This window comes from Amblyomma americanum, chromosome 5 (assembly GCF_052857255.1).
Source record: "Amblyomma americanum isolate KBUSLIRL-KWMA chromosome 5, ASM5285725v1, whole genome shotgun sequence".
NCBI classification, from domain to species: domain Eukaryota; kingdom Metazoa; phylum Arthropoda; class Arachnida; order Ixodida; family Ixodidae; genus Amblyomma; species Amblyomma americanum.
The window spans coordinates 127258237-127279358 of NC_135501.1; the positions used below are offsets into that span (position 1 = coordinate 127258237).

At 44.5% G+C, this 21122-nt stretch overlaps 1 protein-coding gene across 2 annotated transcripts in view; it reads right to left on the reverse strand.

Moving 5' to 3' along the window:
* Nucleotides 1-21122, reverse strand: part of LOC144132671 (Na(+)/dicarboxylate cotransporter 3-like) — a 49265-nt gene that overhangs the window by 21464 nt on the left and 6679 nt on the right. For both annotated transcript variants that reach the window (XM_077665260.1, XM_077665259.1), the window contains exons 2-7: nt 15280-15429; nt 11327-11442; nt 9605-9771; nt 8133-8214; nt 2201-2389; nt 202-324 (exon numbers count right to left, since the gene is read on the reverse strand). In XM_077665260.1, coding sequence (XP_077521386.1) covers nt 202-324; nt 2201-2389; nt 8133-8214; nt 9605-9771; nt 11327-11442; nt 15280-15429 — 827 coding nt within the window. The remainder of the gene's footprint in view (nt 1-201; nt 325-2200; nt 2390-8132; nt 8215-9604; nt 9772-11326; nt 11443-15279; nt 15430-21122) is intronic.

A 21122-nucleotide genomic window follows, 5' to 3' on the forward strand; every position in this document is an offset into this window, starting at 1 on the left:
TCTAACTGAAGTTCCAGACAGATTGAAAACTTGCTTTCTCAGCAGCGCAGAGATTTGCAAATGGTTCAAGTCGAAACCTCCTAATTAATGAACCATGTCTCCCACATAAGGCGCGTACTTAAAAAAGGTTTCGCTTAAAAAAAAAAAACCATTGAACTGCTGTAAGGTCCGCAGAGGGGCTGGGGAGGGAGGAAAGCGTACCTCTTGCATCGGAAGAAGAACGGCACCACGGCGACGAATGTCAGGCCCGTTGCGAGGAGAGCTATCGGCAGACAGAAAAAGAGCCACAGCGCGTAGTCCACGGGGGCTCTTCCTCCGTACAGCCTGGGCAAGGGAGTTACAGTCCCAGTCCAGTTTATTATACAATACTGCGAAAAAGTTCCACCATAGCATAGGCCCATAGTTACGGGCTTGCGTCGAACCGAAAATTACAAATGCGCACTCTAGGCATCAAGCGGCGTAATTAAAACAAATATATAAACTTAATTTGGACTGTGATACGATGTGATTACATCTTAACTTTCGACTGAGCACAATGAATAAGCCGTTACGGTAAAAAAAACTAAATAAAAACACGATCGAAACAATGACTCAAAAGTTATTGTTTTCTTCTGTTTGTTAATCCTTTTTGTTTGTTTCTTTTTTTCTGCAGTAGTAAAGAAACGTGCCAACTAGCTCAGCTATCTACCCTTTTAATATTTAAAAAAATTTACTGTGGAAGTATGTGTAATTGAAAACGTGCGTATAATAAATCTATATAATGAACAATTGAGGAAATAGAGGCCATAAGAGAGAGGTTGGTCAGATGGTTCTTGATAATCACATGCTCAGAGCATTTACCATCACTTCATACCGCCGCTTAATCGTTTCTTTCCTCCTACCCTTCCACCTGGACCCGTTCTTAACCACCTGAGTGACATTTTTTTCTCTTTTTTGTTTAATCTTATCTTCAGCTTTGGCTCTCCTCCTCTTTCTATCACTTCTCAGGAAGATCTGGCTTCCCATTCCTTCCCCCTCCCCTACTTTCATGCATCCTCTGTTTCTATATCCAGTATTTCATGCCGCCACACTGACTAATACAAGCCCACGCTCGGCACCCCATGATTCCTTTCTGCGGAGCTAGTCTTGTTCTTTTCGCAGACTTGCAGGTCGACCGGTTAATCAACTTTAGCAACCATCATGCCTAGACAAGATTCCCCCGCCCCATCCTAACACCAATCCCACTTCACACCCTCTTCCCCCTCACCGGGGGGATGACCCTGTTTAAACAGTGCCAGTGATGAACTCTTGTTCCAGACGAAGACAAGCCCTGTTGTCGAAACGTTGGCAAGCGGCCTGCGGTTTCTTCTTCCTTGTTCAGTTTGTGATAATGTAGGTAATGGTTAAATTCTTAGTGTTCTGCCATAGCCTGGCTTCATTTTCACACATGAAAATGCGGTCGAGAAATATATGCAAGATTAATGCAATACCTCAACTAGCAGCAATGAATGATAAATGTAATTGTAGAAAGTAATCATTATTAACTTATCAAAATAATTTATCTTATTATAACTGAGTGTAAGCGGATGACTTGCGACCAAAATGTGCAGCTAATGCGCGGTTACTGAGCCTAAAAAAATTGCTTCGAAGAGGGACACATCAAATGGGAGTCGCCTGCATTACTCAAGGAACGAAGGATAGCCCTAACAGAAAGAAACAGGAGAAGTGAGAAGGGACCAAAAAAAATAATGAAGTGCGAGACGTGCGCTTTCTTGCAACTCAAATTCTAATTATTTACGCATACGACTTTACCGAAAGCTTGCTGTCTTTGCATAGTGACTTCAGTTTCGTGCTACTTTCTTTTCTCCTTTTTTTTTTATCCCATTCCCCGCCGTGCAGAGTAGCAAACCGGTTATTCTTCAGGTTATTAACCACCCTGCCTTTCCCCTTCCTTCTCCTCCTGCACCTACGCCTATGCGCGCTTTCGGGAAGAAAACATTCCACTCACGACACTGACGAGACGACGCCCCTGTCGTGTTTCCTTTCGCTTCGCCCTTGCCTTTACAGCGCCGCATTATTGGCAGTTTAGCTCCTAACTGAACCAATAACAATATTTATTATACGCGCTGTAAGGCTCGTACTGAACCAGCCGACACATCGTCCATGCAACTATTTCAATATGCCGCATTCGCTTTCGGAGTCGAACATGAGGTGCACTCACTCCTCAATGATGAATTTGAAAACTAGGTTGGATGCACCACTGGTGATGGTCGTAATGGTTCCCGTGTTGGCGCCGTACAGGACGCTGAGGTAGAGGATTGCGCGAATGCGGTGCTCGGTTGTCTTGTCGAGGACAGGATGCACGTGGATCACTTTGGTTGGAATTGCGACGTCAGGCTCTTCTTTCTCCCTGGACAAAGAATGCGGCACAAGATCAAACGCAGTCACACGCTTGCGAGTACGGTACTTGTGAATCTTAGAGGCTGGCAAAGAAGCATGTTACTAGCCTGAGAGAAAGGTCATACTGTTGTTTGTTGTGTTGGAGTGGCACATACCCACAGTGGGGGACTGAGTGATTGGTCTTTCTCGTACTGAAGCTTCGTCTTTTCATAATCCTGGTGGCAATGGCTTCTGCAGCCGAATAAATGGCCCAGTACCACTGCCTCCTGGTTTGTCAAGAACAACCCTCTCATCTAAACATTTTTGATTTACATTCAGCAACAGCAGTAATAATCGTGATCGACAATGACACTTTTTCATTTCTTTTTATTTCTCGTTCCCTCAAAGCCCAGAGGGCATTAGAGAAAGGGCTGAGCAGTTGCACAATATTACATAAAAACAATTACAGAAAACTATTATTACAGAAAATATTATTATTACAGAAAAAAAATTGCAGAAAACAGACTATACAGTACTGCAAAAAAAATATGCAGAAGTCATTAAAGATTTCGGGGCGGAATAAAAAAAAACAAGAAAAAGCAGTATTACAAGACTCGAGCTTTTTCAAAGCGTGTCCCAACTGCATGCAGTCATTATACAAACCAATAACAACACACAAATCAAGGACAGTGTATAGATGGTATTAAGAAAAGCAAGAATAACGCTTATACGTGGAAAATTGTCATCATTGCAGCACAGGATCGAGACGTGAAAAAAAAAAAGAGTAGCTCACAATATACTCCAGAATGTTCCCGTGTGCTTGCACTGATCCGGTTTAAGGGAAGACGGAGACAGACACTACGCTTTGTCGTCCTTATGTTGAAGAAGTACTTTGGTTTGGGCTAGTTGGTGCATAGATTCTAGATGATGTCAGGACGGCGCGAAAAGAAGAAGGACAAAAGAGGCGCAAGAACACAACAGGGCAGGCGCCAACTTGCAACTGAGGTTTATTCGCCCAAACCCTTATATTTATGAAGCACCTGAGCCGTATCGCAGAATACTATCACACAAGAATAAGAGATTGTAAATAACAATCAGAATTCAGGAAGTAGGTGCTACTTTTAACAGACCGGAAGATACAATCATGCATTCAGCACTACACTCCTGATAAAAGCAAACTTTTTTTTTTGACTAGTTCCCAAGATTATCCAAGCGCAAAACCATCAGGAAAGCAATTCATCCTCACAACAAAGACGCACGCTTGGCCAAGGCAAACAGATCGCAATATCAAAATTCCTGCTTTAACACATCGTGTGGTAGTGAATGAAGGACCAACAACAAACTGGGAAAGTTGTGTGATAGGCTTCTGCGATACGGCTCGGGTGCTTGATAAAATGTAAGGGTTTGGGTCGCGAATAAACCTCAGTTGCAAGTTGGCCCCTGTCCTGCTGTGTTCTTGTGCCTCTTTCGTCTTTGTTCTTTTCGCGCCGTCCTGACATCATCTAGACGCCCTTATGTCTCCCCATTTTGTACTAACCTTGCGAATCAGCGGACTGTAATAGGGCCCACCACAAAATGACGCATAACGCTTTTTTTATAGCTGCAAAACAGGCAGTTTCAGTGCAGTGACCGTAATTATTTTCTTCGTCTACAAAGTTTAGAACTTTCTTTTATAGCAGCACATGGATGTAGATTATACAGCTCTCTTTTTAATGGCGCAAAGAAAAAAAAAACAGGGCAGGATTGGAAAAGTTTTAAATGCTCGTACTAAAACTCACAAAGATATAAATATGATCCTACAGGAAATGGGAGAAAAAGAAAAAAAGTAATTAGGTGTTATGATTTATTATCTCCGAAACAAGTATTCAAACTTACAGTACTCTTATGTTTAACCTTTCTAATGAGCAAAAAAAAAATCAGCTCCCCGCATGAAACGCTTTGGGCTACAACAGTTCAGTGCTAAGGTGGACCTCAGATCGACTTCAAAGAAACTCGATCTGCTCCACTGTTGTTGGCATGAAGTCGTTTAGAACATGCCAGGCACTAGGTACAAAGGGGGCTCAGAAAGCTATGCCTCTCTTAGGACACGGCGAAAAGGAGAGTTAGAAATGGGCACCCGTCGACAGTCTGGGCTGGTCGGAGCAGTGTGTCGGAAATTAAATAGGCCGAGTGGACGTCAGTTTTTTTCACATAAACCTGTCGCTTGCTTTTCTAAAGTTAAATTTAGATTCTGCGATGTCGCGAGAACACCGCCGTTGCTATACAGGGCCGCTGCGAGACGAGGGCAGAACCTGCTCGCTGTGATCGCTAGAGGCCCGTCTGCTGTGCGGTGTCAGTGCACGTTAAAACACCCCAGGTGCTCGAAATTATTCGGTGCCCTCCGCTACAAGGTCCTTCACAGTCTGAGCAGCCTTGGGACGTTAAACCATATAAAATACTCCCTCATGAAGATGATGGCCGCCGCGGAAGTTCATGGGTTATGGTGCTGGGCTGCTGGCCCTAATGACGCTGGTTCCATCCCGGCCGCGGCGGTCGGATTTTGATGGAGGCGAAATGCTAGCGACCCGTGTACTGTGCGTTAAAGAACCCCAGGTGGTCGAAATTATCCAGAGCCTTCCACTATGGCGCCCGTCAAAGCCTGAGTCACTTTGGGACGTTGAACTCCATGAACAGAAACAAAGCACCATACTGATGAAAAAGAAAACAAAGGAAAACGAAACCACAACTGAACCTCAGATCATTTGTAACTGACTACATTGCGTAGCTTGCCCTGGATCGCATAAAACATAATGTACGATTTCACCTCATCATTCAATTTTGAAGGATTTAATTTGGTGCTGTTAGAAAACAGTTAAAGCGGGCGTTGTGAATGTTCATGCCAAATAGTTCTGTTCAACAGTTTTACAGTCGGCTTTGCAGCCGAATGGAGCTTCTCGCCACATGAGCTGTAATTTTCTCTTTGAGAAAGTGAAAGCAGCGGTTACGTCAGGGTCTCTGGAGAGAAGTAAATAAATGTAAAAAAAGGCTCCGTTGGGAAGTAAAAAGCGGCTTCTGGGAGGAAAGAGTCGTTCACCGTCACGCCACGGCCTGCAGTCATTCAGGCAGAAACTGTGCAGAGCACGCTGGGATACTTTAACATTATGGGGGCGCTCCTACCGCTAAGCCGACACGGTCGAAAGCTAATGAGCTGTCAGCGGAGAGAAAACGTGCTGGCAAGCTGCAGTGCGGTAGCTGCGTGAAAGTGCACGCGCACATCTGCCACGAGCTGGACGACGTCATTGGCGCACAAACGTAGATTTACTACGGCACCAAGAGTCTTTTTTACTGAGGTTTACTGAGGACAACGTCGGCCTACTTTCGCTGGTAATAAAAATGTATTATTCGGCTCTTTTTGGTAAGATGATGTTTCTTCGTGGCAGAATATAGTTTCACTGTTGAGAAAAACGGATTAAAAAAATTAAAATATTTTTTTTCTGCCCCCCGATTCAAACCCGGGACGTCGAAAACGGAAAGGACTCCGCGATCACCGTTTGGAAGTGAGCGTCGGTGTTGCACAGGCTCAGGGATCGGCGCTGTATATGTATATAAAAAAATATATTGCTCTGGTGAACGGAGCAAGAGCGGCGGCAAAAGCCAATGCGCTCCTGGAATGAGGGCCCACCCAACCATTGTATGCATTGAACGTTTCTGTACCTGTCTCTATCTTGAAGTCACCACAGTTTGCTTGCTGACGGTGACAATCCCTGCATTCCCCATTTTGGCTCTTTATAGCTCATGAAAGCTCTGTTTTGAGAGAAAATTTCTCCGTGATTATTATAACGTGGTAACTTGTCGACAGGGGCCGACCTCAGTTTTTCCTGAGTGTCCCTCGAAGGGCGACCGGCGCTATAAAAAATAGGGCTTTTCTCCATGTCGCGTAAACAACGTAAAAGATACTGACATGCCCTCGGCGTACACTCTGCAGAGAGAATTAAAAGAAAAAAAGAGCAATAACAGAGTCTAGCCGAAGCGCTGTTCATTTATAAATTATTCCTATTTGGTATTTTCTGTTCTGCCTTTGTTACGGAGAAACATAAAAAAAACCCAAGTTTTACAGCATTGGACGAAGCTGCACCAACGCCTCGTATTAAAGCGCAAAGATATGACCGGTCTACCTGTAGTAAGAACGCTTCGAAAGAGGCATGCCGTAACTATATTAACGGCACAATAGGTCATAAAGCGCTGCAAATCCTCCTCCGCGCAGGCCTACCCAAAGCTCACATTAGACACACCATTTTCTGGATACCGGGACGCACCGAGATAGAAGGCAACCAAAGGGTCGATAGAGCCGCTCGCGAGTACACTAACCGAGCACTCTTGAACGAAGACCCGGAGGACTTCTTGAGGGTAATCCCGACGTACTCCGACATTCTAAATTATTACAGAGGGACGAGACTAAAGTATCCTCCTCCTCACAAAAAATTAAATCAACAGTAAGCAGTTTACTGGAGGAAGCTGAAAACCGGAACCTTCCCCAATTTACACATCCTTAGCAAAATGTTCCCGAACCAATACAGGGACATCTGCCCATGGTGCGGTGCAACACCCACCCTATACCACGTTACTTGGGAATGTGACAGAAATAAAGCATTCCCTGGCTCAGAAGATCCGAGTGCGGAGCAGTGGGAGAGTGTGCTCTCCAGCGGCAACCCAATCCTCCGAAGAGGATCTTGCAATCCTCCGAAGAGGATTGGTCATCCATGCCCAGCGAGCGGCCAAACTCAGCTGTGCCCTGGAATAGGGGCGCCGACCTCTGCAAGACGGAGGGAGACACCTGCTTGAAGGTGAAGACCTCTGTCTGACCGAAACACCTTGTTAGAGCATTAAAGTGTATCCTATACTATCCTATCCTATGAACGCTAGCGTTAGCGGAACGCCAAGTGTGTGCAGGCGACACCAGCTGGGTCCGGTCATAGAGCACGAGGTGCAAAAAAGAAAAACAACTAAAAGGCCTTGGCGCCATACATTGTCGTCAGAGGGAAAAGCCCCACTCCTCGAATGAGATCTTGCAATGCGATGTTGCGGCATCGTACCGTATTGTGCGAAGAGCCGTCTCCTGAATGAGTGCATAATTTGTGTGCTTAGAAATCTCCGTTTGAATCTTGTGCTCTTGTAAACCAGTATACCAGTATATGTCAGCGCCATTTTAGCTGACTAAATGCAGATTTCTGACAGTAAGTAAAGGTAGCGAGCAGCATCACTGGTTTTAGATGCGCAGCTGGTTGTTAATGTTTTTCTATTTTCTGATTCCAACATTACTGTAAGTCATACATTCTTAGCCACCTTCACCAACTCTTTTGGAGTTAAAACAGTTTCACCAACACTGCAGCTGCCGTTATTTTGAAGCTGCTGTAGCGTCGTCATCCAACCTATTTTACTATTCTGGAGTTAGTCGCCTCTACCTTTTTGTTCGACAAACATCTTTATAGTTTGTTTTGTGATAGAATCCGAATTGATGAGCACAAATGTGGCATTCTGTCTGTTGTATGCTTCAACTCCTACCAAAAACTTGGTAGTGGCGCTCCTCCTCTCAGCTGCTGGAATATACGCAGAAAAAGTCTTAAACAATTAATTGAATTTGAAGGCACAGTATAGTGAGCGCCGGTGGTCATTGTTTAGACATGAACGCTGGAGACAGCAGGCAAGCGCTCCTTTACTCTGCTAATGGTGTGTCTCTACATTCGAAAAAAAGGACGAAGGGAAGAATGAAAATGAAAGAAAAATGATAGACGTACTCGTCATGATGTGTGATGACCTTGATATTTCCGCTGGCAGCAGCGGCAGCAGCAGCGATCTTCGCGGCGCGTTCTCTCAACGCTAGTCAAGAAAAGTGAAGAGAAAAAAAAAGTTATACGGTGATAGCAGCATGGCTAAAGTAAAACGTGACATTTCAAGCGTTAATTTTAATGGCTTATCTCGTGTACTCGCACGCAGTCCATGACAGAATCTTACCTTAGTGACAAATGCATGCTAATGGCTACGCAGCAATCAAAGGAAGAAGAATACGCAATTTTCAGAGGTAAGACATCAGCGCCTAGTGCAAAGCGTTTGATGAAATAGTACCTAGCAGCAAACGGAAACAGCGCTTTGTGGATTAACTAGGAAAAATGCTGTGTTTTTTGGGGCAACCGCAAAATGATCTGTAGCTTAGGCTTTGGTGCTTAATATGGTAGCATGCAGCAGGTGGCTCCGATGGCGGCACAAAAAATCACTCTTCTGTACCATAAAATGCATGCAGTATGTCGTCGTCTTGTGCTAGTAAGTATGGAGCATGCAAAATAGGGTGCTTATTCTACCTGACCTCTCTAAGTACTGCTTTAGAGTAAAATGTTAAAATCTGAAAAGAAGGCTAATCTGTCGCGACTGCATTCGAGAGGTTAAGAGCTTACATCCGTATTAAGTCGCAGTCTATAGTGGGAGGGAGCGAATGAAAATGAAAAGAAGTTAACCAGAAGTTTCCCGCAGATGTTACGAGATATTACTATCGTGAACTGAACAAGTATATTAATAAGAACTATTTGGGGGCACTGACTGAGTTTTTCGTATCGTGTTTGTTTACGCTTCCGGATGTGCCGTTGAATGAACCTACCTGCAACCAGTATCGTTGGTATCCAAAACCTCCTAAACCCCCCTACCCATTTTCACCTGTGTTCGTTTATGAGAAAGTGTTTGCAGTCCTCACAGGATCCTAGTATCGATGTCATGCCCGAATACATATAATAAATTTAGAAAAGAAGCAGAGAAAGGGCCTAAATACTGACGATTTCATTCACCAGAATTTTACCTCCTATCGTCCCCAGAACAGCACCTCAGCGAGTATTGCCTCGCCTATTCGCTCCCCAGTCAGCATGGTAGCCCACGGATGTCCTGTCCATAATACTATCTTGAGCGGCGTTGGAGCAAGAGGAAGGAGCTGCAGCAAAATAAGGACAAGTCAGTTGCTTGCGCTCCGTTTATAAGCGCTACGCGCCGCATTATATAGAACCATTACACTTGGCTGAGATTTTGGGGGCGGCGATGTGTCCCTGCTAAATGTAAAAGCTCACAAAGAACAATTAAGGTCTCAGCGCCTCCTAGAGGCATAAAATTATGGTTATGCAATACAGGCGCTAGTAGTTTGTAGTAAGAACGTGATAACTGCATGAATACTGCCTTTAAAGAACTGAGTGACATTGGGGTATAGAAGAACGAATGGATGCTGATGTACCGGCAATTCCTTCGACGTCAATGTTGCCCCGGGAAAGGCTCCTGCGTCTTTCTCTCAGCAGCTCGCTCGCGAGTGAGTTGACAACGGGCATCATCATGGCGGTGATGGCCACATTGTTGATCCAGATGGACAGGAACATGGAGATGAACATTAAGCCGAACACAACCCTGCGTCATTTAAAGGGAGGAGAAAGTTATTTTTAGAGTCATTTCTTGGCCGCTTGGATATGAAGCGCAACATGTCTCTCTTTCCTGGATTTCGAGCTCTTAGTGAGGTGCCCTTAAGAACGTGCACCATCAGAGCGCCGAGCCTCCGCTGGCGACGCTTAGGAACTCATTACTTTCTGGTCTATCCCACACTGCGAGTTCTTTTGTAACGCATCGCCCAAGTTTCGGCTGCCTCTGAATGTAAGCGCGGACGTTGGGCCGATTCGTAGTTTACCGTAACACACGGGGCGCTACCAGACGGTGCAAAAGGGCTGGAAAGCAAGCCGAACCTGATGTTTTCGTCTGGACTTCTCGTCTGTTTGTGCCGACTGATCACGCACCGTGTTTGAAGATGAAAATCTTTTAATGACGATGTTGTGAAGGCAGAAGGGTGCGCTCAGTCTCGACAGTTTGCCTGTGTTCTTCGCTTATCGTTTATTCAACAGTGCGGTGCCAAGCTAGATATGCCTTACTTGCCTCAGCGAGGTTTAATAATATAAATATAATGATTTTTTCACAAGTTGGTTTGCATTCCTCGGGCCAAATCCTAGCGTAAAAGAAACGCCCATAAATAATGTACTGGACATGTAACCAAACTACGGAGCTTGTTTCACAGCTGTTTAGAGCTGCACTTAATGCTCCCCTTAGCCCGCAAAGATGTAAGCAGAACATTGCCCTCACTATTCGAAGATTTTTGGTTTTTATGAATGCCGTAAGGGCTCTCTTATACGGCTGAGAAGCCGACCCGGTTGAATGGTTACTTTTGATAAAACGGCACATAATGCAAAGATGGAAGCTGCACCCACAACCGTTCATTCTTCGCAGCAATGCTCGAAAGTGAGCGTTGCTTTGCACACCGGGAGAAAGTACAGGAATGATGGAGTAATGGGGAAAACGCAGAAAGGCAAAGAGGAGAGCCAACGTGAACGCATTGTCAAAACGCCTTGAACAAAGGCAGACAAATATCTTTTTATGTATTCGAGAAAAGCCCCAGTCCTTAATTATTTGCCCAATGGGAAGTTTTCTGCGTAAGGTTTGCAGCGGTTCACCAGTATTTTGCTTTTTTTTGCACATACCTTACCATTACAGAAATGCTGCTAAGTTCTAAGTCCACTATGCGACAATGCGCTGACAATTAAGTGATTATTTAGTACATTGCATGCGTTCGGCCAACATGTTTTGTCGGGAGACTGCGACGCAGACAAAGAACATTGATTTCATATGTTTCAAATAGGTTAAGATGTAGTTCGTGACAGTGGTACGAGTCGTATGAGCCAACTGGTGGTCCCACAGAAGTATTGAAAACTGCGGACGTCCCTAGTACTATTGTAACGGAGAAAGAGTGCGGATATCTTTTCATAGTTAGTGTAAATCCTCTCTTTTTAATTGTGGGAGTGTAAGCAAATGTGCAGCACTTTCTGAAGAAAACTATCAACAGCCTCGTCAGTTCCTTACATTCGTAATTCACTAAGGCTATACAAACAGCAAAGACAATAAGGAAAATGGCCTCACTGACATCTTGATGCTGGTTCCTAGAAGACACAACGTCTTCAGGGCAATTCTTTGGTGCAGGTGCGAGTCTTCAATGGCGATCGCCATGATGAGTGTGCCCAAAAACATAATGTTTGTGTCCTGAAATGGGAATGAGATGAATAAGAATGAGATGCGAGGTTCTAACCTTGATTCTTACCTGAAGACCAGGCAACAATCCTTGCCTGTTTTTTTATGTGAAAATGAGCTTTTGAGAGGGCTATTTGAACATGATTAGGCGCAGCCAAGTCCAGTATTTTGGGGCATCAATTTTAATTGCGAAGAAATTGTGGAGTATCGTAAAGTACGGTTATAGAAGTACAGAAGATAATGCTCCATACTTCCGACACGTAACAAAATCTTTGCTTTAAACCTTATCTATCGCTCGCATCGAGCAGTTAAGGCTGCCATAAAAAACCAATCAGGAAAGCTTTGGACAATAGCAAAGACGTTAATAGCAAGCAAATGCAAGCCTACCGAAGAGAGATCTGGGGACATATTGATTGTTTTAGTTTAATCTTGCCTCGTATGAAAAAACTGCGTTCATAAACAACTTTCCGTTGAAAAATATTCTTCTCTAGAATTTCTACGTATGGTTGTGTTAAGTAAGCATACAGCGGCTAACGCTGCAGTTACACCAGGCATATCTAGGTTTATTTACGCCACTTCCCGGTTCACTTAGGTAAGGCTCAGTATATGGAACGCCAGGAGCCACGAAAAAACTTAAATATAATTACATACAGCCGACAACTAATGACTAGACTGAACTGTAATATGAGCTCTCATGACATCGCCTCGACCATGGTTAACGTGTATTGAGTTTCCAGTCAAGTATACTAGAGTTTTAACGTAGTTGAACCGAGCATACGTGCGAAAGCATGTGCTTAGCCTAGTTGTCTCATCATTTTGATTTTCTTGGTCGTCGGCACATCTGGTGACGATATTGTACTCGCGAAGGTTAATTCTGATCGAGTTTAAGAGATGTGACCTGTTCGCACCTCAAATGAAAACTGATGAGGACGACAATGTGCATGCCCAGCGCGAGAGTGTATTGCACGGAGCGTGATCGGCTTCGGCGGTACCCTGGATTTATTTTATGCGTTGCATATTGCAATCACTCAGTTCAGCCCTTGGGCGCGGCCGGGCAGCCACCATTGACCTTTAGCGCAACCACGTGACGTGACGTCACGACAGCCGGAGGAAAAGCTGGGCCCCAACTCGCGCGGTCGCGCGCGGCCGCAACCACTACCTGACTCCCGCTCCTCCCGCTAGGGGCGCTGCGCCGGCGCGTGACGTCACGGAGGAAAAGCTGGGCCCCAACTGGCGCGGTCGCGCGCGGCCGCAGCCACCACCTGACTCCCGCTCCTCCCGCTAGGGGCGCTGCGCTATGATTGATGTCACGGCATATGTATAAAAGAGCTGCGCTCCTTCGCCGGGACAGACTTATACCCCTGTCACACGGGACTTCTTCTCGGCCTTTGCCGTAAAGTTGTCTTATTGCACTAAAGGAGGAAAACCGAAAAGGAGCAGCGGCGCTGCTACACGGCAAATCCAAAGGAGTTAGAACGCGGCCTCCGTGAATGCCAAAAGTCACCGCTGTGTGTGAAGCGGCGCTAGTAACATTATGAAATTAAAGCAGACGGTAGCACTTCAGCTAAGAGTGCTTTCGTTTATGTTGGAAAAAGTAGCTATCACTATAACAAACGAGCGTTCTGAGGGTGAGAAACGAATATTTTGAAACAAAGTTTCTTTTTTTTTTCATCGTTCTCGGTCCGACCACGGTAGGCGCACTTTTCCGTTCGGCTCCTCGTTGTGTTCGAGAAGCGTGCTTTGTTGCTTGTGTCTTTGTGCACACAAGCAAACTCAAAACACGCACACAACAAAGAGCAAACGAAGAAAAACAGCAAAGCGAGTGCGCAAGCACGTGTGTGTCGATGCGGCTGCTGAAAAGCGTTCAAGTCCTTTCTTAGCAGTGTGGATGTCTTTAGTCATAGCCTCCTCTGCGGTTAAGTGCACTGTAACGCAAAATTAACCATTGAATAAGATAAATTAGATATTTTTTTTTACGGTTTCAAAACTAAAAATTGCGCCAATTTTTTTATTCTTTCAGCTCGCTAGCTGGCGCTGCCGTCTGGGTTCCTCCTTTAGGCAACTTTAAGGCCGCTGACGGCCGCCTTTATTGCTACGGACGGTTATCGCAAAGGTCTCGACGCTTTGCCGTGTAGATGCGCGTCACGCGCCTTTGGGGCAAAGGACCTTAATTTCTAAGGCCTTACAAGTGCCCGTGTGACAGGGGTATTACAGCCAGATGACGCCCACGGGTAAAGCAGTTCGACAGAGCGCAACTGCATTAGCTTCATCGGCAACCACGTATATAGCCGCTACAGCATCGCCTCACTACTGGTACTTGCACACATAATGACCAAGAATTAAAATAGCTAAACTATGTATTACCGAGTAAATCCAAGTATAACCAAGTATTGCCGAGAAAATCGAGTGCCGCCAAGCAATACCTCGCACTCAAAAAAAAAAAGACCGCGCAATATGCAACGCATTCTTGGCTTAACCAAGCTAAGCCTGGCCATTTTTTCTTTATTGCATGGAAATAGTGCCGGAAACAAAAATCTAAGCATGCTTACGCCACAAAACACCAGGCCACCTTACCCCTGCACGAACAAAAGTCTGCGTGGCACACACATGCATCCAGATAGGAGAGGCAGCTAGGCGGCTCTTGCAGAGCAGCATATACTCCCCGCACCCAAGCACATTGTTCACGAAACAAAGATTTCGACGACTGTGGTAGTTCGGCGTGGCGGTCCATCATGTGACTTTTCCAGAGACTAATTAGTCCCAGCAACATAAAGAGAATATAAGGTGCAGCACAGCTTTTATCCGCAGGCAAGAAACTGGTACTGTAGGGTGTGATGTCAATGTCTTTTTGTTCGGTGTAATGCGTCCCAGAAGGACATAGCATCAATGCACAGAATAAAGCAATGGTCAATAGTCTCTGGTGTACTGCACAGGCGGAAATTCACTGTCCATGGCGAATCTCATCTGCTTAGCATGAAGCTAGGCCTTCGCAGGCAGCGTGAATATGTGCAGTTTGAAGAAGAATGTTAACAAAAAAAAAGCCAAGTGCTCACGTGCAGTGGCCAGCTAAGTCGGTCTGTTAGAGCTGCCGCAGGTTGGAATCCCAGTCGCAGGAATATTTATTTTTTTATTTAATGTCGAGGTGCAAGCTTCAGCAATCGCCTGGTTTTTGCAGCTTTGGTAGTGAAGTAGAGCTTTCGCTCTAATATCATTCCTGCCTGTAAGACATCAATTAAATGTCGGCACAGGCGAGGCTAGCCTCGACGGCTAACTTCCGGCCACTAACGGTTGTCCGCTTTGCGTAATACCATTTCTAGTGTATTGATTTGACTTTTATTATTGCCTTCTCTATCTCACCAGAAAGTGGTGCACATTTTTGTACGAGAAGACTTCGTAAAAGGCGCAGTCGGTACTCTGTTGTTCGGTTTTTCCATTCTTCTATTGATGATATCTTAAGCTTACGCAATCGCATACAGATTAGAATACGGATTCACATACGGAGGTCAAATGAGAAACGAAATAGCGGCCTCTTAAGTCAGCGAACTGTGTAGTCAGTTGAAAAAATGCAATGTGTCAGTGTTGCTTAACCTTGCCTCTGTGTTTCTTTCAGGCTAATCTGATTCAGCCTGACTGCAATTTTGTTTCACAGAACTTAACAAAAAAAGCATGACGAGCAGAAGGAATAACAAGGATGGTCATGTTGCCTCTTTAGTACGTTGAGTATTTCATGCGCTAATTTATATACGATATGGAAAAGGAACTAGGCTAATTTCATTCTCTGACCAACTGAAATTTTTGTAAAGTGTTTTGGGCACCGCTTGCCGCACTTGTCAATAGCTTACAACATACGTTCATGTAGAGTTGGCATGTTTTCTCCGTTGTGAGCACCCCGAGCATCGGATAGAGAACGATGGGGATGAGACATGTGGCTCCCAGAGGTATTGGTTCCACGATCCAATACAGGCCGACGATGCTGACTACGTAGGCACAACGAGATTTCTGGAAGGAAAATGACAACAGAGACAAACGTCAATAGCGCGCACGAAATAAATGCGACCTGTAATGCTCACTTCAGTTGCGTTCAGCTGTGTATTTTTAGCACACAAACAACTAAAATATTTATCATGCGCGAATATGAATAACCAGCATGAAGAAGTGAGGGGAGACTAGGGCGAAGGAAATAAATGTTTTTGGGTAAAAGGTTTTGCACCTTAACTATTACTACATTTGATTTCCTTTAATATTTGCAAAGATTAACTACCTAAATTGGTTACGAGGTCCATTCGGCTAAGTGTGCGTCGTGACACAGGAAGGAGCGTGAAGTCATAAGCGAATACAGGTTTTGCTCGTGATAGTTCTTTTAATTTTTTTTTCTTGCGAGAAGAAAATAGCAGCTTGTGATCGCAAAGCCATCGCGGTGTCCGGTGTCCTGTTATTCGTCCAGCTTTCCGTAAACGAGTTCCTGAAGTCGGTGCGCGTTTTGGGCTGTTAACTTCGAGACGTGGGAGCGGATAGTCATTTCCAAATTTCCGAATGTAAGGACACTTGTTATCAGCTCAAAGACTGGGAACATGCTCAAGTGATTTTAAGGAAAACTGAATAGAGTATCCCTCAGAATATTTAACAGCCCGGAAACTTCCTGACTTAAGCTAACGGTGAAAAGTTAGTTAATGTATCTTTGTTAACCAAGAAATCAGGTTCATTAAAATATTTCAAACGTGTCAAGATGACTGCCTACAAATCTGCCATGTTATATATTCATAGAATACGCTGCTTAAATTTTAAGTTTCGTCATGCTTAGCTGAAAAGCCCATTACATTTTTTTATTGAAACAACATCTTGGATAGGTGTGGACAAAGCATATTAGCTGTGCCAGATGGGTCCAAGCATACTGGACAAAGTTGAGAGGCATAGAACTTGAAGGAGTATAGACATTTAATTTTGGTGGCATGTTTTATTCTCTACAATGGTGCTGAAGACACTACTACGCATGAATCACCATGTGATATTCGCCTATGACAGATGAATAATTTATAATCGAATTTTTCTGTCAGCCTGTTCTGGTTTCAGTTTCAACAGTCGAACAATGGCTGTGACGTCAAAGAGTGCTTTTGTGTCACTTGAGGCATGAAAAAACGTTCATATATACGCTGCTTCATCGTTTCAATGTACTGCAGTGCTGAAACCAGCCTTCCTTAAGAGTCGGAATGACAACGAATGTGGAAACAGCGATTATATGAACGTTTTTTACATGTCTCGCGAGACCTGTAGGTATATACATGTGGGCGTCACAGTGCTCATTCGGCTGTTCAAACCGAAAGCGAAACAGCATGGAAAAGAAATGCGATTATAAATTATATCGCGGTCGTAAGAAAATACCAAGTTGTAATCAGTATATAATAATGCTGTACGCTTCATTACAAACCAGGAAACACACGCCGAAAATTTAGGTGCCTATACTCCTTTAACAAATGTAGGCATGGACACTGCACAATCACGCGTAGAAACATGACGTAGTTTACAGTGACAAGAAAAGAAACGTGGGCAATGACCACACATTCTAAACACAAGGTAAGCCTTTAAGTGTGAGATAGGACGAACAGATTTGCAGGGCTGAAAACTGATTGAGTGGTTAGAACCAAGCACGGTGTCGCTGATTCGACCTCCTTCCGAAGCAGTGGTGCATGTTTATAAGAAACGAAAGATGGTATTATTGTCTTACTCACTGGACGCTCCGGCGCTGTATAATGAGGGAAGAGATGAATGAGAGGTTTGAAGAATGAAGGGACAAAAAGTCGTTGTTGTGGAGGACTCCGGATTAATTTAGACAGCCGGGGGTTCTTCAACGAGCACTGACATCGCAGAGCATATGGGCTCTTTTCGGATTTAGACACAGATTAAACGCAAAAGCCTCCGTGTCTCGTTCGATTCCATTCGATGTCAGGGGACGTTGAAAAACCCCCGGTTGTCTAAATTAATCCAGAGTTCTCTACAACGCTTACTCTCACAGCGGTGCCCTCCATATTGGAATTTGAAGCGTGATTAATTGTAAAATATTTACTTTTTTGATTGTGATAACGACCTAATGTCTCTGTCAGAAGTTCTGTACGCTAGCTGTTATGTGAGAGTAACAGCTGGTTTAAACCTACGGGCAGCCGATTGAGCTTTCATTGGCGGTGCTACTAACTTTGACTTTATTTCAAGTTCGATTATCTATTCTGCGCATTTGAATGTTGTGGAAACCAGCCAGTTCTGCCGGTTGCCCTAGCGTGTTCTAAATTAGGAAAAAAATACAATTAACCCAGCATTAGCAACGCCTTCACGAAGATATGTGCACACAATGCGGAACGCAGTTTCTCAAGGGGGCACAATTAGGCTGTACAAAGCTGGCTACTCGCCAATGGCCTTCGCCTCGGCGCGGAAAGAACTCTGAAGAATTAAAAGCAAATATTATTCCGTCTGCTTAAGGTAGCAGAAAACCGCAATACAAGACTCGCCGTCGCTGCTTATGTGTGTCAGGGTGGCTTAGGCTCGTCAAGTACTTTCCGGCTGTATTGGTATGCCTCCTGAAGCAATGTGTGTGGTATCGTCTTTAAGAAAGGAGGAAATGACGGAAAGAAGAAAGAAAGATAATATCACACCTCGAATAACTAGGAGAAGAGAAGGTGCGGAAGTGCTCTTCGTAGCCAGCCACCATTCGGCCTCGGTTTGCGGGCGCGCGAATAAAAAGAGAAGCGAAGCCACTTCTTGCGTCATTCGGCCCCTTCGGAGTTTCTTAGAATGCGCTCTGGTGGCTGCTTACTCCATTCCACAGCCATGTAGGAAGAAGTGTGTACATCGGCCGAGCTAGCCAAACCGGCCGATGCCGGAATGTCAGACTAAAAAAAACAAACATCTCAGTACAAGCAAACAGACATTCGCCAAAATTCGGAGGCACTGAATGAACCGAAGAGTGGACGAAGAAAATTACGTGCGAAATTGTGGAGGACGCAAAGTATGTATACCAGGAAAAGTTCGTAAGAAAAAACCGTCAATTCTTTCAGCTTTATTGTGACTGTTGCTTTAGTGATTTTGTGTTATGTCCAGCATTGTTGGGCGAAGTTTAAGAATATAGCACTATTGTTAAGAAAGCCATGAAAAGCAATGATGAACTTTTTTCACCACATCAATAAAGTTAAAAGCAAAGAAATGCGATCCTGCCAAGGAAAGATTTGCAGATATATTGATTTATTATAGTGAGATCTTACAATATATGAGAAAACCGCGTTTATGAACTCTCTCCTGTTAAAAATTATTTTGTCCAGAATTGCTTGGTACGAAGTATCAGGTATTGGCTCCATTTACTGAATTTCTAATTTGTGCATTTCCAACTTCTGTTTACAGTTCTATAAAGTTTCCTAAATCACGGCATGTTATTCTTAGCTAGCACTTCGGTAAATTTTATTTACTATTATTAATTAATTGATTTATACGATACTGCAGGCTGCGAAGACCCAAGCAGTGTAGGGATAGTACACAGAAGACGAGCCCTAAAAAATGCCGAGTGCAAGATTCTATACAAACGATGGGCAAAATGCAAAGCAGGAAAATAACGCAAGCTGCGACTAATGAGCGACAATGGTTAACTATCATACACTCGTTGCTGCAGAAAGGACATTTTCGGTAGCAAACACATGATGTATTACACTGGGATTGAGACGGGATAAAATCTATAGATTGTTCCATTAGACTATAAACCTAGGAAGGAAAGAATAGTTAAGGTCCTTTGCGCAAGCAAACAGTGTAGACAATTTATGAGGACGCTAATGACTTGTGACTCTTGATGAAGAAGGTTGCAAGTGTGTTCAAAGGTTGAGACAGGACAGTCATTCGTAGAGTTTAAAGAGGAAATTTTTCTGTCTAGCTTTCTCCAGTGGCCTAAGGGCTTGATGTTACTAATCCTAATTTTTTCAGACGGCCAATCATACCAATGGTCATGATTACGTCTGAAACGAAGCGCAGATTTTTTCTATCTGTTGGCGCTTGTAATCGTCTTTCTTCGTGAAAGCATCCAAGACTTCGCAAGCGTATTGTAACCGAGATCTGATGAACGACTCACAGCTTTACTACAAAATTTTCAACTTTGTCTGCTATGATTGCTTCGACCCCGTTTGGGGTTTAGTTTTCGATTTTGCGTTTTCTTTGTTGTCCTTTACCGAAGCTCTGAGGTGGTTTCCACTGCATCGCTGCCGCCTGCGCAGCTGCGGCTTAGACGTGTATCTTGCTTGCCTCTCAGGCAGCTAGTGCGTCGGTGTATTCGCATATGAATTTTGCATCGGAATATCGATTTCTTCACAGCTCTCTCATATATTATTTTATCTAAGCGGCTTCTGCTAGCGTCACTCGGTTACATCTTGTTGGTTTTGCAGTCTTGTTTTGTTCTGCCTCTTTTTTTAACTTTTTACGGAAAATGTTTTGTGGCTTGAAACGATCCACTTCGGTGATTGTCGGTGTTTTAATTTTTGGCACCGGTTCATGACTATTCGGGCCATGTCCTATATTTATTTTTGTCCAAAACACCTATTTAATCAGCAGTTCAGCGCCAGTGCCTGTAGTACCTGTACACAGTGTTTGACAGAGGTGGGCAACCTCAACCTCACATCGTGAGGTGAGATTGAGGTGAGGTATGCGACGGCTCGAAATTTTGTGACTGAGGTCAGCAAATCAGACCACAATCTCACGCGTGAGTCTGAGTTTGAGTGAGGTCGTCATTCAGTCAGGTCGAAATTTTTAGGTCGAGACTTTCTGCAGTTGCCACGTCTTACTCCGACGAGTGCTGGCTTCCGAAGCGGAGTCGCAGCGCATCACCGCAGTGTTCATGCAATAACGCTTGGTGTTCGGTTTCCGCTGTTTGCACAACCAGATGCCACAGTTCCCTTTTAGATTCCGGTGCTGCGCCGTAATGTCCGTCCAGTCAGAGCCTACAGGAAGGCGCACCCCTCTGGTCTTCCCGGAAGGAATGTTACGTAATGTCACAGCACGCCACTCTCCGTCCCCCTTGCCCCGATGGCGTAGCACCCGGCTGCCTGCCGGTCGGCTCAACCTCCCGGGAGCGCGCAAAGCACGTAACTCACGTTGACCCGCTGTAGCTTTGTTTGATGCCACAAACAAATAAGTCGCACCGCGGATGGCCCCAAGCAAGACTGCTTCGCGTTCATGCTCGTTGCCGGCGCTGACGTCACGGCTCTTTCCTTGCAGTCGAATAAAGGGGATCCTGCTGTAATACATTAAAGGCTCACTTAACAGAAACTGAAGCAGTCGACACAGCCGAGAGAATGTGATTCAGGTGGTTCCTAACAAGGACACCTGGTGTTTTGATTAAAAAACCACGAAGCCAGAAAAACCTGTGTAACAACGTCGAAGCCTTTGATCGGTGACTTCCCCTTTCTGCTCTCACACCAATTCTGTATATTATCGTTCCGTAATGCAAGCAGATGCCAATATAATTACACTTTATTATCTTTCAGAATAACCTCTGTTTTGGTCTCCGGTTCCTTCTTCCTTCTCGGAAGTTCATCTATTGTTCCGAAACACCGTAGCACGAAGTGAACGTACCAGCATAGCGGTGTTGCAGCGGTGAAAAAATGCAAAACTACATATAATGAATGTATGGTGATGTGGTAGCTCATTTCTTTTCCGTTTTTTTAAATCCA